Raw genomic sequence first — 23,753 nt, 5'->3', positions numbered from 1 at the left:
AGGGTGGAAGAGAGGAGAAAATAGTAGGAAAAGGAGAGCCTAGAGATGGTTATTTTAGCCATACCAGATTTTTGACAAAGCCTAGGTTCTGATTGGGCTCTATTTTAGAGAAGAAAGCTAGATTATCAATTTCATATCTAGCAAACTGTTTATGTCTTCTGCCACTCGGCGATGGACATCTACAGAGGATATGTTCAATTGTTTCTAGCTCTTCTTCGTCATCGCATAGACGACAGTAATCCTCTCCGCTGGAGTCCCATTTCGAAGTGAGAGATCTAATCCTGCAGTGACCTGTTATGACCCCTACAATGAATTTGATCTCTCTTATTATTATACGACAACAGCGAAGAAGTTCATCTGCGAGGGAATTTACCTCACATAGCTTTTGAGATTCTGCAATCAGGTTCTCTCGACCATCTGTTACCGACTACCTCGCCGTAGAACAAGCGGATTTTGCCAATGAAATAGCCAATGGGTGGTTGCACAGATCTCTCAATCGGAAGATTGGACGATTGTGAGCCCCCTCGAGCAAGCTCGTCGGCTAACTCGTTCCCTTCTATGTTGCTATGTTCTGGAACCCAACATAAATTTACTATCCGTCGTATATCATGCGAAGCGGACTTGCAATCAAGAACTGCTTTTGAGTTTATAGTACACGACTTCAAAACCTTGAGGGCCGCCTGACTATCGACATATATAGTCACCGGTCCCGTAATGTCGGCAGTAAGTGATTTTACTATCTCGGCCGCTTTCGTGATTGCAAAGATTTCTACTTGAAAAACGCTGCAAACATTGCTAAGTTTATATGAGTTGTATATTTCTAAATTCCTACAGTTGTGAAAAATTACAGGCCTGGCAGATTCCCTACTAGGAAACTCTACTCTGATGTCATTAAAGTCTCTATGAGAGGGAACATAGTCACTAATGTGAGTATTTCTCCTCAAGAAGTTACAACCTGGCGTTATGTTGAGGATACTAGAGTGACCATAGTTCAGCGATTTCAAAGCATCTGTTTCTCGGAGCCTCAGAGCAAATCTAGCAGCCTGGAATTTAATTAGAATATCCATTGGTTGGAGATTCAAGATCGCATTCGAGGCTGCCTGTGGTGTCCTTCTTAGCACTCTGATAATCAGGATCGAAGCCGATTGCTGCACTGAATTTAATTTTGTGAGCAGTATCTCTTTGTTGACCCCCTGCCATTGTGCAAGGCAACCGTATGTAAGAATGGGGAGAACGACCGTCACATACAGCCAGTGTATGATCTCTGGTCTTAGTTCCCAGCTCTTTCTTGCAAGAGTAGAGTGCTATAAGTCCTTTCTTTGAGCGTTCCTATTCCACGTTAATTTGCGGTCAAGGATTGTACCAAGGTATCACTCCTCCCAAAGATGGCAAGCGGAAACTAGGAATCTTACGTTTCCTACTGAAGAGCAACAATTCTGTCGTAGTGGGGTTTACACCAAGACCCTTGGCGTGTGCTCAGTTGGACAGAGTTGAAAGGGCGCCCTCCATAATATCTGAAATGGTCATTAGAGATTTCCCACCAACCAGCAAGACTACATCATCGGCATAGACTGCAACCTTTATTTTAAGATGATCGAATTTCAGCAGTATCCCATTTATCACCAGAAGCCACAGAAGGGGAGGTAGTACTACCAAAATTTATCGACTGCCAGGCATCCGTTTCCCGGAGCCTCATAGCAGCCTGGAAAACAACCAGAGAATACAGTGGTTGGAGATTCAACATTGAACCTTTAAATTATTAATTTGCAAAAGAAATAAACTAAAAAATTAAAATCTTATTTTATTAAAACGATACGCAAGAAATTAATTTTTAAAATTAATATTTTCCTTTTCATTTCAGTTTGTTTATTTTTCTATTAAATGCACAAAACCATCTCAGCCTGATTTATCGAATTCACTAACGAATTTAGTGAATTAACAAACACACACACATTCCAATAATTGGCAACAAATTTTCCGTTGCACATTTACACACAACTCAACACAACACAATGACAGAAACCAATGCATTTACCTCGAATCATGAGAGGAGTAGTAAACGATCTTCTCATAGATCATCATCCAGTCGTTCCAAGCGCAGTTCTTCGAGCAAACCACGCAAAGGTGGATCTTCATTTTTGAGAATTGTTGAGAGTATATTCTTTAGGTTATATACAATGATCGCCAGGCTGATTTTCAAATTTATCTATGGCGAAAAGGGACAATCGATGCCGGCCATTACAGATCCCATTCTATTGGAATCGGCTACTTCACTTGCCAGAAAAATACGCAAACAAGAGGTAAGAGGGAACTTTTCGTTGTCTTTTTAAGAGAGAAGAGAATATATATTTTTGTTGTTGTATTTTATTCCAGCTTACTAGCGTTCAAGTTTTAGAATCATTCATTAGACGTATCAAGGAGGTGAATCCTTTGCTGAATTGTGTGGTCGATGAACGTTATGACGATGCCATGAAAGAGGCCAAAGAAGCTGATGAGCTAATCAAATCCGGCAAATACACCGAAGAAGAATTGGAAAAACAAAAACCCTATTTGGGTGTTCCAATTTCCACCAAGGATTGTATTTCGGTCAAGGGTAAGTTAAGAAAATTCGATTCTTGCAGGATCTGAAACAGTAAGTGACATTTTTGATTCTTTGCAGGTATGCTGCACACATCTGGCCTGTACGAAAGACGCAATCATCGTGCCTCCGAAGATGCCGATGCCATGGCATTGATGCGCAAAGCTGGCGCCATTCCATTCGCTCTGACAAATGTCTCAGAAGTTTGCATGTGGTGGGAGAGCAACAATACCGTACATGGACGCAGTCGTAATCCCTACGACACCAATCGTATTGTTGGCGGTTCAAGTGGTGGTGAAGGTTGCATTCAAGCCGCGGCTGCATCACCCTTCGGTCTAGGCTCAGACATTGGCGGTTCTATTCGTATGCCTGCCTTTTTCAATGGTATCTTCGGTCATAAACCATCGAAATTCGTTGTTTCCAATCGGGGTCAATTCCCCCTGCCTAACTGTGAAGAACAAAATTCATTTTTGGGTATTGGTCCCATGGTCAGACATGCTGAGGATTTAAAACCAATGCTGAAGATTATCGCCGGCGAAAAAGCCGATCAACTGAAATTGGACGAACCTGTTGATGTACAGAAATTGAAATTCTTCTATCAGGAAACTGATGGCGGTGGTCGCCTTGTTTCACCCGTCGATTCGGATCTCATTGATGCCATTCATCGCATTGTTGATCATTTGCAAACGAAACTAAAGGTACCTGTTGAGCAGGTACAATTGCCAGCATTCCGTCAATCAGCTTCCATTTGGTTTGCCAATATGAAAGATGATACCGGTCATGCCTTCGACTATCAATTGGGCAACTGTAAACGTGTCATAAATACCAAACTGGAATTGGTAAAATGGATTTTCGGATCATCCAAACACACACTGATTGCCTTACTGACCGCACTTCTGGACAAATCCCAACCTCAACATGGTTCCTCGAAATACCATCACTTGGTTAAGAAACGTAATGAGTTGCGCGAAGAGATGCAACAACTATTGGGTGACAACGGTGTACTCATCTATCCCACACATCCCACCGTAGCTCCATATCACAATGAGCCCATCATTAAGCCCATAAACTTCTCCTACACCGGTATTATCAATGTTCTCGGCTTCCCAGCAACAAATATTCCCTTGGGATTGGGTTCGGAAGGTGTGCCACTTGGTGTACAGGTTGTTGCCAATTTCAATCAAGATCGTTTGTGCCTGGCCGTTGCTGAGGAGCTCGAGAAGGCATTTGGCGGCTGGAAGAGACCGGAAATACGCATTTAGTTTAGTCTATTAGCAAGTGACCAGTGACTCACTTATTCGATGTGTTTCGTTTCGTTTTACAACAGAGGAATATAAATGTGACATGCATATTTTTGAATTATTTACTTTTATTTTGCATATTTATTAACCTTAACCTGTAATAAACTACTTACATACATGCCTACATACATATATAGATATGTATTTATTTGATTGTCTTATAATTTATATACATTTTAAGTTTTTTTGTATTCAACTACACATAGTAGTACTAACACAATATTGATATTGTGTATAAAACATTCTTCTTTCTTTCTTTTGCATTTTAAATTATTTTTCTTATTTTGCGTCCGTCTGCTTAACTCCAGAACTATTAAATTACAAATGTTGTACAATAGTTAAGTTTTTTGTATGTATTCGAAATTAAAAACAAAAAATCAAATATATATTTACATATATATACATTAATGTATATTTGTGTTTTGTTATGGTATCAAAAACGATTTTTTTAATATTTTTAATGGTGGATTAAGATAGAAAAACTAACAGTGGTTTTAAATCAAAGAGTCAGTATAGAAAATCTGAAAGCGTATATACATATGTATATATTACATATTAGAAGTAGTCGCCCATGTGCTGCATTTCGAGTTTGCTCGAATGTGAAAAAATTTCCCAAATTTCGTGTGCTCTATTCCGAATTCCCAAAAAAATATTGGGAATATAATTCGAGCACATATAGCCTTGTAGATTGAAAACGAAATGAGATCGTACGTATTTTTCTGAGCACGTACAAGTTGAAAAAGAGCGCTGAAGTAATATTTAACGTGTTTTTACAAAATTTATTTAAAAATACAGTATTTAAATTAGTTTTTATAGTAAAATTAAAGAATATAAAAAGGACTCCTTTTATCAAAAACAGCGCGTAACATTTTTGATACAATCTATTAAAAAAACCTACTTTTAAGATTTCCAATAGTCCTTTCAATAATGTTTCTTGCAGATGTGTGCACTTTATTATATCGATGTTGACAAGATCCATGCTCCACTTGTTTATAGGGTGTCATCAAAAAAGTTTCTAAAGCGTAACCACTGTCTCTTAGAAGCCAACTTTTTTGCATAACATTTGCTCTATTGTTAATGCTGCCTAGCTGCACTCATATGCCAAATAAAATCATCATGGCTCGATCCTGGTCTGCAGCTAACAGAAAAAGAAATATTATTTTTACGATTATCTACATTGTTTTCCTTACAATCATTGCATTTATACTGAAGTATCCTTTTCTATTGTAGTATAAAGATGAGTTTCAAGTGGTTAGTTCAACCACATGTGTGTTCCATCTACACAGCCTATAACTCCTGGAAATCAGAAATGTTAATAAAAATGCAATTTGGATAACCTCATTTTATCTTCAATCAAATTAATGTTTATACACGCTGCACACACTTTGTCTTCCTGGACTTTCATTACTTCATTACACTTATATTTAAATCATTTGACACTACCCTCTGAAATCCACCAACAGCCAGAAATCTTAAGGTAGCTGCTAACTGCAGACTACCCTTGTGTATGAAAGGACCAACTTCTCTTAAAATAGCCATAAATGTTTCTTTATTTATCCTGAAAAGAGATACAAAGCTATAAAAATTTTTGGTAGGGCCTTGGAAATAATGATTAAAAATACTTACACAGATTCGGGCATATCCGTTGACACGTTCCAGTATCATTAAACTTTTTCTGATAGAAACCAGGGCAATTAATAAGCCAGCAGATATTTTTTCTTAATTTTGTTGTTAAACAAATTGCAAATTCCAATGAAACATATGTATGTATGTTTTTTATTGAACACATTTCGTAACATATTGAACACAGCTATGCTTTCGAGCGTACTTTCGCTCGAAATTGAGCACACCATTTTGCACAACATGAGAATTTAAAAAAGTATGGGAATTAAAAAACTCTCGGAACATGTCACATGGGCGAGTATATGTATATAACACATTATGTTATATATCTTCCACTTTTATATCAATCAACACACTCTTCATCGCCTCTTGTAAATATCTTAAAATTTATTTTCAAAAAATTGAATATAGGGCAAATGATTGATTTCAAAGAGTTCATGGCGTTTACATTTTCGTTGTTTTCCATAATCCGATGTCTTCACATATATAGCTGTGAAGACTTATTAGAGACTTCAGTTTACTACGCTATAAGTGAGGGTTATTAATGACTTCATTTTTTCACAGTAAGGCGAACTTTTTTCGAAATCGGCGATGCAGTCGCGATCACATCTGCATCTGCGTTCGTCATTACCTGGTAGTTTGATTTCGCAATAGGAGGTCGCAATTCTTGAAGTATTTTTTACTGGTCCTTCGTCATTCAATGATCCTCCTCTATAGTTCTGACTGGGTTGCTACAGTATCAAAATATATGTGTATCGTGCTTCCAAATCCTCAATTTCCAGGTTCCATGAATCATCTGGAGACACTTGATTGAGTTTAATTAGAACGTTGAACAAATGTAGCGTTTTTTACTGGTGCTTCGTCATTCACGGATCCTCCTCTATAGTTATGACTGGGTTGCTGCAGCATCTAAATATATGTGTATCGTGCTTCCAAATCCTCAATTTCCAGGTTCCATGAATCATCTGGAGATACTTGATTGAGTTTAATTAGAGCGTTGAACAAGTGTAGCGTATTGTGAGACCCTAGTCCGCATACAGGGTATGTGTTGATGTTGTAGCCCCTATTGCTTTTACACAATGGGTGAGGTGACATACGTTGGCCGAGTAACACTCGTACCGTAGACCGTAGAAACACAGGGTTTTTGTCTGGTATCGTGCTGGCAATACGCATATCTTTGTTGGTTTAAAATCACTTTGACTATCGTCATTCTTCTGATATGAGTTGTGGGGAACTCTAATTTTTGTATTCACATATTATCGGTCCATAGTCTGGTTAAATGTCCTTGTGATATGCCCCTAGATCAAGGGTTCCCTCTTCCAAAGCCTCTTCATATAAATGGTCCAATCGTTTCATAAGAAGACATCCTGTCGCAAATGTCAGGGCGCCATTCTGGCAAGTTTGAACACTCTCCCACTGCGTATCGCTAACATTCACAAACAACACCGGGTCGTCATAGCTCGCCACCAACCGACATCTATACAAAGCAATAGAGGTCAACAAGCTATATTTGTTTCTGGCAAGCTATTTGAGGACGTTATAGCGGTGCCTTGCGCAGACGGCTGACGAATGCTACACTCACAATATCGGTCTAGATTGTGATCGGATTTTGTGCCCCATCAATCGAGATGTTCAGCAGAAGCTTCTGACAAAGTAGAGGTATGGCTCCGCCGGAATTCGATCGACTCGAGAACTTCCGAATGAACTTTTAGATTCCTTTTGATCAGATAGATTCCTTTTTGACTGCATCTATTGAAATACGAATGAGACCAAAGTCGCTTACGACATTAGCTTTAAATAGCCTATTGTATTCCTGCCAACGGGTTATTCGTCGGGCTGACTTCGACAGTCCCTTACCCTCAGTTGCTTTGGATGGTGATTTCGGCGATTTCTTAGCACTCAGGTTTCCCTTAGGGGAGCTGAAGGCTCAGCTCACTGTTTTCAGCCACTGAAAACACAGAGGAGACTCTTTTGAAGGTGCTACGGTGTTAGACTTCGGACGAGATGTAGGAATTCTATCAATTAAGAAGTCCCATCGCAAACATCATTCCGAGAGCTTCCGGATGTATTTGAGGTTTCTCTTAATTAGAAGGAACTCTTTGTCCGTTATCGAGTCTCTGTCCCGTCCTATAAACCGGTTGCAGTAATTAACCACTCTCTGGCAAATCTTCTTGTCAGAGATCTCTCTGGCGTTGTCTCGTTTAGTGGTTCCCGGTTCCGATGATTTATCCATCTTTACGATGGGGAGTTCATCGGCCCCCGTATCCACTTAAAATAGAAACCAAAGCCATCTCACCTCTCTCTCCCTTAGCGTGGTTTTATATTTATCGGGATCGGTGTTTTTTAATTTTGTAACAAGCGTACTTTTTATTCACAAAAGGTACGCATACATAAACGTACCAAAACAAAAATTAGATTTTTTTAATGATTCGTGAATACATTTACGCTTAAATTATAACATATATTATTTATGCAAATAACTGGTATAAATATTGGTCAATATTTAACCACGCTTAGTGATCAAAATACATAAATATCCGGCATCCAAATGGAATGGCAAAAATTAAATACTACAGTCTAATATCTACACTTACTTCATAGAAAAATACATCTGCTCTTCGCTATCTTACGTTTTTACAAATACTGGGCTGCAATACAGCTCTGTTCGCCTTCCAATAAAAAAAAAATAAACCAAAAGTTTTATAGTTTTTATTCGAAAATGTGTGATTTGTTTTTATTTCATTTAAAATGAAGCTTTAAGGTAGGTAATTTACGGTATATTTTTGTAGTTATATATATAGTATATTTATATGTTTGTATGTATATAAATGTAAATAGTTGTTGTTGTATATATATAATAATATTACGAGTTCCATGTTAATTTCTCTCTATGAAATTCGAAATTTTGACAGAAACTCTGGCCCACACCATTCATCAATAACCTGAAAGTTGCTAACGAGCATAAGTAATTAAATTAAATAAATTATTTCACAGTAAAAAAACAAAAGAATTTAAAAGCATATCACAATATTCCTTTGTATATTATTAAAAACAAAACTAAAACAAAACATGAATTTTGTAATTAAACAAATTTGTTTTGTGTGTGTGTTGGGGAGGATAAATACATTTTGATAGTGTGGGCTCAAGTTTGCTGCAACTAAAAGTTATAGTACTTACAAAACTATAAGGAAGTTATTATTTCAAATTAAAATGCAAGAAATTCATGGGTGTTTGGTTGCTGTTGTTGTTTTTATACTTTTTTTAATCCAAAAACAATTAAAACATTTGCTGTCCTTTTACAATGCAAAATTATTGGCGCCCCTGCAAGCGCTATTATTATAAAGTAAACGCAACGGAAGTCCTTTCTCAATGGAAGGATCGAAAGTATCAATCAATCAATCAAACATACATAACTATTACTTGTGTTGTAAGAAAACTACAAACTAACTAAGAGTAAGTAAATGATCATATGCGAATCATCATAAAAAATCAATACAATATTTTCTTTTTGTTTTTTATATATGAGAAATACAAATATTAGTAAAAAAGGAAAAGTAATTAATAAAATCACTTAAAAACAACATTAGATTTTGCCGCCCAGCGACTGTATCAGCTTGAGAAGGTCCGAACGCTTGGCCGAGATGGTGTCTTGATGCAATGGCCCCACACCTTCCACACACTCAAAACGATTCACGTTGTCGGCAATATTATCCGTCATACAGATCACATGAATTCCACAGTCATAACCATTGGCCTGTTGTAGACAACGTATCGGCTTCATATGGCTATTTCGACAATTCAGCGCATCCTTGATACGTTGCACAAACTGATGTGAGGCATTTGAATTGTTATTGCCCCACGAATCGAAATGGAAAAATGTCTTTTCTGGCCGTGAGAAAACCAACAGGGACCAGTGTGTACCGCCTGCCTCCGTAGTCTCATTGTCATTGAGTACAAAGAATATAAATGGCTTCTTGGGAGCTTCCAATTGATTCAGTAGTGTTTCCAATTCGCCATCATCGGAAAATTTCATGCATTGTGTTACTTCGGGCGGTACAAACAATAAATCGGGATTGTTTTTATATTTCACTCGTTCCAAATATTCATAGTAGAATGATATTATTTGATCATTTAACCAATATGGACCACTTAACAGTTGAACATCAGATGTCCTTAAACAGGTCTCATTGAAACTTAAAGCAATCGGATCGGCATGAGAATAGGAACTCATTGTGTATGCTGATTTTTAGATCTGCGTTATAATCAAACAACATAAATTTTCTGTAGATTTCGTATGGAGTGTGTTTATCTTCTGATCTGAAATTTGAACACAAAAATTGTGAGAAGAAAATGCGTGGCGGGGTTAGGAGGAAAAATGCCAAAAAAGCGTGTGTAATATAAATTTAGATTGGAGCAAGTTTTCGATAATAAGTTTCGACATGTTTGACAATTTATGTAATTCATAGAAACTGATCAAACATCAGCCATATGTAAACATAATCTTCTATATACCTATAGTTTTATGTTACATTCTCGAACTATTGAAAACAACAATTGACCTCTTTATATTGGAAAACGCACAACTTGATCAAAAAATTTATTTTTTTTTAGATTTTTCTTTTCTTTTTTATATGTAATCCAAAATTTTATATAATCTAGCTGCGTATTAAATATAAGCTCTAAAACATCTGCGGGCAACATTTGCGCCATTAAGAAAAATCGATTTTTTTCTCTACAAGATACATGAAATATAGACATTTTAGATATATGTGCACAAAAATGTGTATTGTTTCAGGTTAAATTATAAAATTTTGTATAAGTTTTTGCCAATATGAACAGATTTGTCCCAATTTTCCAATGCCAAATAATAGCCAATTTGGATCCCAAATCCGACCTGTACTTTGTTTACAGTTTCTTGAATTTGTTTCATGAAATTAGTTTAATATGGACTGGGACTATACAAAACTTATAATTTCTTTCTATCGATTATAATTTCTTCCTATCATAAATCTCTTCATTTCGAAATCACCCATATTAAATTCAGTGTGAAATCCGAACATAACAAAGTGGAATGCAAAATAACAGTCGTTTCAGTTGGAAAATGCCTACAACCATAAAATACCTAAAAATGTATGGAACAAGTTGAGTTTTGGAGTTCATCTCCGTTTTTTTCTGAAAATTTTACCACAGGTAGCACTTTTCTCCCTGATCACAAGCTATACCTGTGGTAAAAATTTCAGAAAAATCGGAGATGCGCCCTTAAACTCTAATTAAGACAAATGTATAAACCATTTAATATTTTCTGCATAGATATTTTTCGTTTTATAACAATTTGGAATGACGAATTGCAGAACATCATTCTAAAAATGCGACTAAAATCTTCAAAATACGGAAAACGAGACAGTGCCGTTATATTAGGGACTATACCGAATTATTTATTTTCAATACCAAACATATTGTGAGGCCTTGATTACAGCGATAATGACATATCGCTTGTCTTGATTAAAGTTTTGGCCCTTAACTTGATATTGTTAATAACGACAACGCTTATAGCGACCAATTCCGTTGTTATAAGTTTTTTATACACTCAGCCTGAGGACTAATGATACGGTGAAAATGTGCCTCATCGAAATATTGGTTTTAGATCCCATGGTTATACTAGTGTCAACATCATTTGACAGAAAAATTTAAACAAACAAATTATATTTATTTTGAATATGAAATATTTTCGAATCCTCAAGAGAAAATTTGAGAAACATAAATGAAAATCTATCAACTTTATATTTCTATCGCTTACACATACATATATATGCCATTGGCATATATATGTGTAACATATATGAAAATGCTGGGAATAGCGAGTTATTCCTTGAAGAAAGATTTGCTTCTTCAAACCTTCCCAGCAGGCAGATTGAGTAAATTGAATACGGGAGCACATTTATTATTATTATTATTATTTATTCATTTCAAAGCCAAGCCAAAAAGCCTTATATGGCCAGTATACTACAAAATAAACTTAGACCAAATTAAAAATATAAATTTTAAACACTAGTATTTCTTTTCATGTTACATTTGTTCAAGCTCCATAAATACTCATTAAAAGTAATAGAAAAAAATCATTTGAATAAGAACTACTCTGAATTGATTTACAAAAACATTAAAGTAAAATATTAAGTAATTACAGAAATTTATCTTCAGTATTCAACTACTCAAAAAAATAAAGAAAAAAAATTAATAAAGAACAGTTTCAAATTGATTTGTTTGATTTTTAAAAACATAATTTGTCAAATTCATATTGACACTAATACAGTATATATCGGATATAAGAAACTCAAATAAGTCAGAGATTTCTTTCTTATATGCGTTTTTTCTTATGAAACGTTTTCAAATACTTTTGTCAGCTTTGATTTTTGACAAACATTTCATATATCAGCGTTTTTCTTATATGAAGCATTTTTTACACTGATAATATGTAAAAAGGCTCTGTGTTTTTGATAATCTTTCTTATATCCGATGTTTTCTTATATCCGATATCTACTGTATTACGTTGGAATCAAATCAGCTGCGATTTTCTGTTATATGTTAATAAAAACCATGGCATAATTATACAAGGTAGTATCTTGCAGTCATATGTTTTCAATTTTTTCATAAATTAGCTTTTGACAGTATTCACCTTGCAACATTTAAGGGAGAATATCTTCCTTTGAAATTTACGCATATGTGTTCAGTGGTAAAAATTGCTAAATAATATATATTTATAAATATTTTGAAGTTCCCTATCAGTAAAACCTATAAATATAATGCCATGTTCTGACGGGCATTCGAACAACGTAGTTCGCTCTCAGAATTACGTATATGAATTAACCCGTTCATACAACACTATTCTTAATTCATGTCATCAGAGTTTTTTTATTTCAAAATTTTTGTTTCTTGTTTCACACCGAAATTGTAACATGTTTGCGTAAATAACTTATGGATTTAAATAGAAAAAATAATTCTCTTTCTCCTGACTATAATATCAACCCCTATCTCTTTACTTTTAATTCATGTTTTCCATTTTTTCTGAAAATATTGTTGTTTTCAATACATTTTTATATTTTCTCAACTCAAATGTCACATTTAAAAAATGGGAGAATTTTTGTTTGGGTTTCCCCACTTTAGTTTCCGGTTTTGTACGCTAATTAGAACCAAGGGGAAAGAAATGTACATTGCATTATGTAGACAACAAAATTTACATCCTTCTGCATATATAAAAACTAGAATTGTGGTTACTTTTCATTCATCATTTTCAATTTTACTGAAAATTTTAAAAATTTTTTCATGCTGTCAAAATTAATTTATTTTCGATAAATTCTCTCAATTGTTAGAGATGGGACAACATTTTTGGTGATTCAGAGAGTGATTCGAATTGAACAACGTACAAAAGTCGGTGTTCGCTCAGACAATTTTGTATGGGGAACTAAGTAATTACTTTATAATTTAGGGTCGAACAACGAATGAGAGAGCGAACAACGTTCGTCTGTACATGGTATAAGATGTAACAACCAGGTTTCAATCCTGAGAGCAATGTTCTGCTTTAGAAAATATGCTTTGTTTAATTTATTGAAAATATGCCAATCGACATACATACATAAAATTTATTTGAAATTGATAGATGATTTCCAAATTAAAAACGGTTGCCATCATAAAATTCTCAAATGAGACTACCTTGTGTAATTATGCCATGGATAAAACCATACCTTATATAAAGCGAATAATAAAACCTGTGTGAAATTCCGAAGACTTTTCGCAAACCACAGCCAGAGGGTATATATCTGTCGGCAACACTGACACTTTTTTACTTGTTTACTACGCTTTTTAAACTTCACTGGTGCAATATTTTTATCAATTTTAAAAATTGTAAATGCCGAATTCAAAAGTGTGAGTATATAGTTTAGAAGTCGTCCATACTTCCTGAAATATACGCTTCAAAAATTCCCCTGGAACCTTTTTATTTGCCCCAACAAAATGCTTTTTTTTAATGAAAGTTTTAAAATCCCCGACAGAAGGCCGGTCACCAATCAAGATCTGCAGTTTGGCCGGTCACCAAACAAGATCGAATTTTAGCCAAAACAATACGTACGGTCCAGAGTGATTATGAGCTCCTATCCATATTAACCAACAAGAACTTAAGGTTTAAACGGTAGGCCGATGATAATTATGAAAATATAAGAAATATTTTTCAGAGGCAACGGGGCGCTAAAATGCGACTCGATTCTAACCAATCGGTTCGCGAATAATATTAAGTTCTATTAGCGCAAAGTATGACCGATCTAAATGCCTTTATAAATAACTATCGTCATAGTAAATGTATTCAAATAAGAGTAACCCGTTTTTGGTTAATACAAAGCAACTACCAAGTTAATATACTTTGCAACGCCGAGCAACAAGATGTTTGTCGTGTTGCATGTTTGTTGCCATGCAGAAAACATAAGCCACACTTTTTGCGACGCAAATTTCCACTTGACTTCCTATTACCAAAATATACCTAAATTACTTTCAATTTCTTTTTGATTCTCTTTCTTGTTCTTCCATATTGGATGCACATATTATGAACCTGGATGAACTGATACTTTGGATACTTGCCCAAAACTAAATTCTCTCACCAAAAATTCTTCGTTGGTTATCCATATTTCATTTGATGGTGCAATGAGTTAATATGTACCTCGTTCTAGTTGATTTCAAGATTCGCACAATTCGATGTTTATGTGTTGCTTTATTAATGAAATAATTTTATTTTTCGCACATTTATAATATTGTTTTAACCAACAAATGTTCGCAAAAATGCAACGCAAATGCAAATGCCTCCTTCTCAGCGACTACGAAAAATTAAAAACCGTTCCATCAGCTACAAATGGAGGGAGAAGAAAAAATGGCCGATAAAGAAGGAACTCAAAGTGAAAAACGGAAAATTTACGAATGGGGTGAGATGGACACAGCTTGAAAAGCGTATTGTTGAGAAGGAATGGCATGGAAGAATTGTCGATTAGGGATTCCGCAAGTCGGCGATAATGATCAATCTAATCTAAAAACGTTTCGAACGCTCTGAATAGGGGGAAAAGGAGAGAAAAGCCGACTTTAATTATAAACAATAATGATGTAAACCGTTATTTCGTAATTTTTATATAATTTCAAATAATACCCTGCTTAAAAAACAATACCTTTCCTAAAAGTATACTTCAAAATAATAATGGCGGCATATTGTACTTGTTTAGACGGAGATGTGGAAAATGTAATAATAATATGTATAAGTCGACTATAACTATAAACACAGCGTTATAAAACCGTTACATCGTTATGTTTTATAATTTCAAATGAGACCTTGGTTTTACACCAAAAAAATAAGGTTCGTTCGTTTACTCAATAATTTGTACGAATTTGTACAAATTATTACAAAATGTTGTTCGTTTACCCAAAATCCCAGTAAAAGAGAGTGAATTGAGAGAGCAGATTTGACAGTTGTGTTACTGAATATTTGCAAATTCTTACAAGGAAAATTTACTCAGTAAGAATTTTCTTGTACCATCAGCTGATATTTAATCAGCTGTTTTGTTATGTTTTGTAAACAAACAAACAGTTGTTCTCAAGAAAATTGATTATTTTGAGAATTTTATTTTGATTTTGTATAATTAAATACAAAAATGGATGAAGAAAACGCAAGTATTTAAAAATAAGGTAATAACAGAGTAATTGGCGAACGATTTTTTAGGTTCCAAACCACTGACTCCATATACACCGAATCTGTAAACATCAATCAACATCAATATATTTCCAAATAAATAGTTAAAACTTACCGGTCACAACCCTTTTAAATGTTTGTGGGGAACAAACAACATCAATTTTCCGCTTGTTATCCATTTATCTAATAAAAATGCTGTTTTTTAGTTTGCGCCAATTTGTTTGTTGTTTTAATCAGCTGTGTCGAAACAATCTTTTTACTGGATGTTGTTCGTTTACTTTTTGCAGTTTTTCTCTCTTGAAAAGGAAAAATTCGTATTTACTCTCTGCAAATTCTCACTGAATAAATATTACTGGGAAAGTAAACGAACGAACCTATAATCACTACTTAACATTTACATTTATTCAGTACGTTCTAGTTCAGAGAGTAAGCCTTTTTTACTTTCTTTTGCGATAATACTGAAAAAAGTAAACAGACAACATTTAGTAAGATTTAGCAAATAAACAGCTGATTCAAGAAAATATTTGATTTGCGCCAAAATAAACAACAAACAAAGAACAAAGACAATTATTTGTATTGCGTTTAATATTAAAAATAAAATGAATAATAAAATAAAAATTGATCTGGTATGTTCCCCGGGAACATTTAAGCTTCCTGCATTAATACATTGCCCTCTATCTGGAACTTACCTAAAAATATACAGTGGTGGTCACAGAATTAAAACATTTACTGTGACAAACATTTTTTGATCAGCCCTCGATTCGTTTGAAGTATTTTTGAAATTTTTTTTAACTCAGAACACTTCGATATACTGCACTTAAGAAATTTAGTGCGAAAATAGAAAATTATTGCATGCAATTTTCCATAAATAACGGTTTTTATGAAAGTACATCGATTTTGAAGTGGCCATTTAATTAAAACATTGTGTAATTTTTTACTTTACTGTATTTTTTTGAAAATATTTTTAAAAAAGCTCATTAATTTAGTTCAATTATGTAAACTATGCACTGATAGAATCATTACAGATAAAAATATCTGAAAAAATCTGTAAAATCTATCAAAATTGCCAAAAATTTGTACAGTACACCTAACATTCACAAAACACCCTTATTATAGAAAATAAAGGTCCGAATGCACTAGAAATTGCTATAATTAGTAAAAAAACAATTAATAATTCTCAAAAAGAATAAATATTTGAAATAAAAACTCAAAAAATTGGAATTAACCTAAAGGAACGATTCAATTTCAATAGCCTTTACTAAAGAAGGCCGGAATATTTTTGCAGTATAGATTGATATTGGTATTTATTATATCAAATCGATTGTTCGAGTAGTACAGAATATATTTTATCAAAAAATATATCAGTCACAACAGAACGAACAGAGATCAAGGCCTATGTTGCCGAGTAAAGGTTTCTGGCACACAGCAGCATGATTGATGGTCAACTCTTAACCCTTAAAATCTATTGAACATGACAATATTTTTCCAAAATAATATTTTATGAAGAGAATAACTTCCACTTAATCTATTTTAGTAAAAAATTAGGAAAAATTTTACACTTTGAGAAATATTTGAAGACTTGTGTTGAACATCAAAAATGCTGCTGTGTGCCAGAAACCTTTACTCGTCAACATAGGTCTTGATCTCTGTTCGTTCTGTTGTGACTGATATATTGTTTGATAAAATATATTCTGTACTACTCGAACAATCGATTTGATATAATAAATACCAATATCAATCGATATTTTCTCTCACATACTGCAAAAATATTTCGGCCTTCTTTAGTAAAAGCTAATGAAATTGAATCGTTCCTTTAGGTTAATTCCAATTTTTTGAGTTTTTATTTCAAATATATATTCATTTTGAAAATTATTAATTGTTTTTTACTAATTCTAGCAATTTCTAGTGCATTCGGACCTTTATTTTCTATAATAAGGGTTTTTTCTGAATGTTAGGTGTACTGTACAAATTTTTTGGCAATTTTGATAGATTTTACAGATTTTTTCAGATATTTTTATCTGTAAATGATTCTATCAGAGCTTAGTTTACATAATTGAACTAAATTAATGAGCTTTTTTAAAAATATTTTGAAAAATAATACAGTAAAGTAAAAAATCACACAATGTTTTTATTAAATGGCCACTTCAAAATCGATGTATTTTCATAAAACCCGTTATTTATGGAAAATTTCATGCAATAATTTTCTATTTTCGCAGTAAATCTTTTAAGTGCAGTATATCGAAGTGTTCTGAATTAAAAAATTTTCAAAAATACTTCAAACGAATCGAGGGCTGATCAAAAAATGTTTACCACAGTAAATGTTTTAATTCTGTGACCACCACTGTATAAGGTAGTAGTTTCTAGTTTAATGAAACTTTACATTATTTACGAATTTTCTTCCATTTTCTGTAATTTTTATGGAACTTATAGTACGTTTACATTTAACCGGATTTCGTTAACCCTTTGTATATATGTCAAATAAATCCTAATAAAGTAGGTTAACCCTGTAAAAAGTTTCAATGTAAATGCCGTTTTAAGTTCAAATTGAACTTTGCAAATTAAAAAAATGTTTTGAATAATTTTTGTGTCCTAAACAGCTGATCCAAAGATGGCTGAGTTTGCGAAATCTTACTGCATAAAATTCTTTCAGTAAACTCCAGTAAGTTTGTTGTTGTTCAACTGTCAGACTTGCTCTCTCACTTGACTCTCTTTTACTGGATTTTTGGGTAAACAGACAACATTTAGTAACAATTGTTACCAAATATCGGGTAAACAGACAGAGCTTATGACTGCTGCTGGATTTTTTTATTTCATAAAATTAGCTTCGTTGCTTTAACGCTGTTTAAAACTGAGAAATGAAGGAAAAGGCACAACGTAATTTAAAAATCAATGGATACAGTGCTACAAGGTTATTTAATGTAATAATAAATAAGAAGAAATTTGAACAACGTGGCCGTAGACGTAGCACTAGAAATTTGGGGCATGAGTGCTTAGTACGGTAAAGTAAGGTGAACCCTTCTGTGACCTCTGAAATCATAAAAAGTAATTTAAAAAGTAAATCAATGATTGTAAAAATTGTCTAATATGGCGGAACAGGCTCCAGACTGTATGTTCGAATTTCACAAAACACAGAATACCAACCTCAATACACAGTCAAAACTGTAAAGCATGCAGGGTTGAGTTTAATGTTTTGGGCCTGTTTTTCATATTATGGCGTAGTGCCAACTCTATGGCATACAAAAGGTAGTCTAATTTGAGAATTTGATAATGGCAACCGTTTTTAATTTGGAATTCATATATCAATTTCAAATCAAATGACAAATAAATTCTATAAGCTGAACATTGCTCTCAATTTTGTTTTTTTTTTTATTTTGACAACCCTTCATTGTCAAAATAATTTTGACATGCCCTATAAACATATATATATATACATACATACATTTGTCAGTTATAAAACAGAAAGAACATTTGTTCACAAATTGAAAAACATGGTATAACTATTACAAGGTAGGGCACAGCTACCAACTGATTACAATTTTTTCGCTAGGTGGCTTGTTCAATCAAATCAAAATACATATTTTGTTTTGAATTGTTTTGAATAAAACGTCACATAAGTTCAAAATAAATTGAAATATATTCAAGTTTAATTGAAATGAAAATAAAGTTTTTAAAACGTTCGTCTGAAAGTAATTACTTTCCTATTATTACACTTGTTGCGTATATTTATTTTATTTTGGCAGAAGTGAATAGTTGCTTTTTTCTTATTCACCTCAAGCTGTCTTACCTTGTATTATTGTACCTTGTATCATTGTACCAAAACAATGTTTTTGAAACAAATCCCAGCAAGCATTTTCTATCCAAAAAGTTACTACCAGGCGATGGAAACACTCGTAGGCGATATCGCATTTTTAACAAATAAGTTATACCGTTTGGGAAGAAATGAACCACGTACTCGTTACCTTTTAAAAGTATCTTCTTAGTGACAATTTGAAGTTAATAAAGCGTTAATACTCGACACTCCAAAATGACACTGTTTTGTTACATTAAATATTATCGCCTTAGTTACTTTCAACTTTCACTAAGAAGATAGTTTAAGATGTCACAAATGTGTGCTTCTTTTATTTAATAACCGTATTTGTTAAAATAAAATACTTGTATGAATAATGAATAATTGCAATGACAATACAGTATATATCGGATATAAGAAACTCAAAAAAAAAACCGGAGATTTCTTTCTTATATGCGTTTTTTTTCTTATATGGAATTATTGAATATAAGAAAGTATAAGCTCGGTGTTTTTGATAATCTTTCTTATATGCGATTTTTTCTTATATGAGATGTGCTTATATCCGATATCTACTGTAATGAATAACGTATATTTTGCAAAAAAAGTTAAAATTGAACGCTAAACAAACATAAAATTGAAGTTAAGGTTAATACTAAAAATATTATTTAGTTAAATTATAATAAAAGTTAATTTGTAAAATATGTTGTTGACAAACATTGTTTAGGTCCATCAACGACGTCTGGGAAAATTTAAGATGGCACATATCTTTAAAAATTAATGTTTTAAAAGTTTCAAATTAACACAAAAGTAAGCTGACTTGCCTCTTATTATACAATAATAATAAATCACTGAAAAATGGGTTTTTACATTGATTCCTTCTTCTCTTTACATGACCAAGAGCTTATTAAGTGCTTTATGTCTTACACAATTTTGGTTGCCTATTCAGATAATTTTTTCGAATAAGATTCATTTTTTAAGTTGTGCCTTCAGTTTTATCTTCGCCGTCATATTCACTTTCACTATTTTCCGAACTGCCATTCACATTAAAAAGTAAATCAATGATTGTAAAAATTGTCTAATATGGCGGAACAGGCTCCAGACTGTATGTTCGAATTTCACAAAACACAGAATACCAACCTCAATACACAGTCAAAACTGTAAAGCATGCAGGGTTGAGTTTAATGTTTTGGGCCTGTTTTTCATATTATGGCGTTGTGCCAACTCTATGGCATACAAAAGGTAGTCTAATTTGAGAATTTGATAATGGCAACCGTTTTTAATTTGGATTTCATATATCAATTTCAAATCAAATGACAAATAAATTCTATAAGCTGAACATTGCTCTCAATCTTGTTTTTTTTTTTTATTTTGACAACCCTTCATTGTCAAAATAATTTTGACATGCCCTATAAACATATATATATATACATACATACATTTGTCAGTTATAAAACAGAAAGAACATTTGTTCACAAATTGAAAAACATGGTATAACTATTACAAGGTAGGGCACAGCTACCAACTGATTACAATTTTTTCGCTAGGTGGCTTGTTCAATCAAATCAAAATACATATTTTGTTTTGAATTGTTTTGAATAAAACGTCACATAAGTTCAAAATAAATTGAAATATATTCAAGTTTAATTGAAATGAAAATAAAGTTTTTAAAACGTTCGTCTGAAAGTAATTACTTTCCTATTATTACACTTGTTGCGTATATTTATTTTATTTTGGCAGAAGTGAATAGTTGCTTTTTTCTTATTCACCTCAAGCTGTCTTACCTTGTATTATTGTACCTTGTATCATTGTACCAAAACAATGTTTTTGAAACAAATCCCAGCAAGCATTTTCTATCCAAAAAGTTACTACCAGGCGATGGAAACACTCGTAGGCGATATCGCATTTTTAACAAATAAGTTATACCGTTTGGGAAGAAATGAACCACGTACTCGTTACCTTTTAAAAGTATCTTCTTAGTGACAATTTGAAGTTAATAAAGCGTTAATACTCGACACTCCAAAATGACACTGTTTTGTTACATTAAATATTATCGCCTTAGTTACTTTCAACTTTCACTAAGAAGATAGTTTAAGATGTCACAAATGTGTGCTTCTTTTATTTAATAACCGTATTTGTTAAAATAAAATACTTGTATGAATAATGAATAATTGCAATGACAATACAGTATATATCGGATATAAGAAACTCAAAAAAAAAAAACCGGAGATTTCTTTCTTATATGCGTTTTTTTTCTTATATGGAATTATTTAATATAAGAAAGTATAAGCTCGGTGTTTTTGATAATCTTTCTTATATGCGATTTTTTCTTATATGAGATGTGCTTATATCCGATATCTACTGTAATGAATAACGTATATTTTGCAAAAAAAGTTAAAATTGAACGCTAAACAAACATAAAATTGAAGTTAAGGTTAATACTAAAAATATTATTTAGTTAAATTATAATAAAAGTTAATTTGTAAAATATGTTGTTGACAAACATTGTTTAGGTCCATCAACGACGTCTGGGAAAATTTAAGATGGCACATATCTTTAAAAATTAATGTTTTAAAAGTTTCAAATTAACACAAAAGTAAGCTGACTTGCCTCTTATTATACAATAATAATAAATCACTGAAAAATGGGTTTTTACATTGATTCCTTCTTCTCTTTACATGACCAAGAGCTTATTAAGTGCTTTATGTCTTACACAATTTTGGTTGCCTATTCAGATAATTTTTTCGAATAAGATTCATTTTTTAAGTTGTGCCTTCAGTTTTATCTTCGCCGTCATATTCACTTTCACTATTTTCCGAACTGCCATTCACATTAAAATCATCAAGTTTAAAAACACTTATATCATTGCCTTATGATTTTCTAATTTGCTCAATACGCATTACCTTTTGCGCTAGATCTATGATATTGCATTCTGTTGACTTTGGAAAAAGGTTGAAAATAATCCAAATGCCACTCTCTTGCTTCTCAATTCAATTGCACCTCTCCGCACCTCACTATATTATTTGATACAGCAATCAAAAATGTTTCAGGTCGAAGATTTTTTATAATGTAAATGCAGTATTATCCACAAATTTTTATTCGGTGACAAATATTTATAAAACGGCTTGTTGAATTTTTGTTTTATATTGTAGTTTAATTTCATATATTAGCAACGATTAAAGCAAATTATATTATTTCCCAATGGGATGGAATGTTGGCACAATATGAACATGGTTGCGGAACATCTTAAACGTGCAAATGATGATGAACAACATCATTTTAAAAAAAGCTGCACATATTCCAGAAAAAATACATATGGTTGTGAAATAAAATTAAATTCCTTTTTTAGAAGCCGCCAATGTGTTTTATTAAGGTCTTCTTATAGAAGAGCTGGATATCTTATTAGAGAGCTTGAGACAACAGAGTTTGAATGGGATAAAGATCTGGGTGCGTTTTTAAAGAAATGCTGGAAGTCTTCTTAAAGTTGAAAGTCTTCTTTATTTGATTTTGTATATATATATTTTTTGAATAAGCATAGTTGGGACGACTTCCACCTGCGCGTTTGAATTTATATACCTATGAATGAACATTGGAGCGGGTGTGAAGTTCACCTATTGCTTTTCCGAAATGGAGCAAACAGTGCGAGCGATGCGTTTGCCTCCCATTACCTTACCACCAGGTTTGAAGATACTTTCGCAAGCAGTTATTTTGTTCACCTGATTCTGGATGTTGGGTGGTACGTAAAAATTGAATTGAATAATACAAATTGAACAACAGAAACTGTTAAACACCTCTGTTTAGGCGCTTGTAAGCTAAATTAAATTGAAGTGTTGAATATTCTTATAGATGAACCAAATCTCTCCCTCTGGAATAGCTGAACGCCTCCTTAATTAAAAATGCTTATGTTGGTTTTCCTTTCTGTTCCCATCGCCGCATTTTGCTGTACGTTGAAATATTTGATTTGCTTCATTATTTTCTTTTTCGAACTAACGAAATTAAACACAATTGTGTAAATAAACAAAAAAAAAAAAAAAAATCAGTACTGTTGGCGGTTTATTTGGGATACCATTTGTATTTTGTTCTTGCAAAATAGTCAGGCTGAATCCCAGTTTGTTGTTTTTATAAAAAACATTCCCCACTAATAAATAGGAATATACATTCCCCACTAATAAATAGGAATACACATTCCCCACTAATAAATAGGAATATACATTCCCCACTTATAAATAGTTGTTTTTTATAATGCCTTGTTAACCTCGAAGTGAGGCGCCATGCAGTTTATGTCGTTGGTCAGCTAAGTACTTCACTTTGTTACAAGAGACATTTGGGTATGAAAGGTTTTTTGTATAGAAGGAATAGCTTCTGGGGAGAATATCCCAACAAAAAACTAAGGGAACTGATGAAGATCGGTGGCGTGATCCGAAACTATAGTCTTCCTTGCCTTACCCCTCGGCAAACAATGCTATAGATTCCCTACTAATAAATAGTTGTTTTTTATAAAAACAACAAACTGGGATTCAGCCTGACTATTTTGCAAAAACACAAAAATTTTTTGTTTTAATGACATTCAATAACAAAAACAACATTAATGTTGAATTTGACGTGCTCTGATACAAAAAGTGCACTGTTTTATTCAAATTTTCGAAATGAGACTACACCTAAGTCTGTTTTTACACGGTCTTTTTGTACACTGTTTGAAAATTGAATATTTTTAATTTTTTTAGACGATTTTATTCCATTTAGAACGAT

General features: G+C 33.1%; 2 protein-coding genes across 2 annotated transcripts; one reads left to right on the top strand and one right to left on the bottom strand.

Moving 5' to 3' along the window:
* The first annotated feature begins 2,004 nt into the window (after window positions 1–2,004).
* Window positions 2,005–3,862, top strand: LOC133329229 (fatty-acid amide hydrolase 2-B). Its single transcript, XM_061537723.1, has 3 exons — window positions 2,005–2,300; window positions 2,374–2,593; window positions 2,660–3,862. The coding sequence occupies exons 1-3, from the start codon at window positions 2,013–2,015 to the stop codon at window positions 3,838–3,840; spliced, it is 1,689 nt and encodes a 562-aa protein (XP_061393707.1). The 5' UTR covers window positions 2,005–2,012; the 3' UTR covers window positions 3,841–3,862.
* A 5,213-nt stretch (window positions 3,863–9,075) lies between these two features.
* LOC133329230 (sentrin-specific protease 8) lies at window positions 9,076–9,781 on the bottom strand. The gene has a single exon (XM_061537724.1). It carries the CDS (start codon window positions 9,731–9,733, stop codon window positions 9,086–9,088), a length of 648 nt encoding a protein of 215 aa, XP_061393708.1. The 5' UTR covers window positions 9,734–9,781; the 3' UTR covers window positions 9,076–9,085.
* Between the last annotated feature and the right edge of the window lie 13,972 nt (window positions 9,782–23,753).

Source organism: Musca vetustissima, unplaced genomic scaffold (genome assembly GCF_032173495.1).
Source record: "Musca vetustissima isolate MV318-11 ecotype Yass unplaced genomic scaffold, APGP_CSIRO_Mvet_v1 utg5570, whole genome shotgun sequence".
In the NCBI taxonomy this organism is placed as follows: domain Eukaryota; kingdom Metazoa; phylum Arthropoda; class Insecta; order Diptera; family Muscidae; genus Musca; species Musca vetustissima.
The sequence above is the reverse complement of the archived record's forward strand: the minus strand, read 5'-3'. Positions and strand labels throughout refer to the sequence as shown.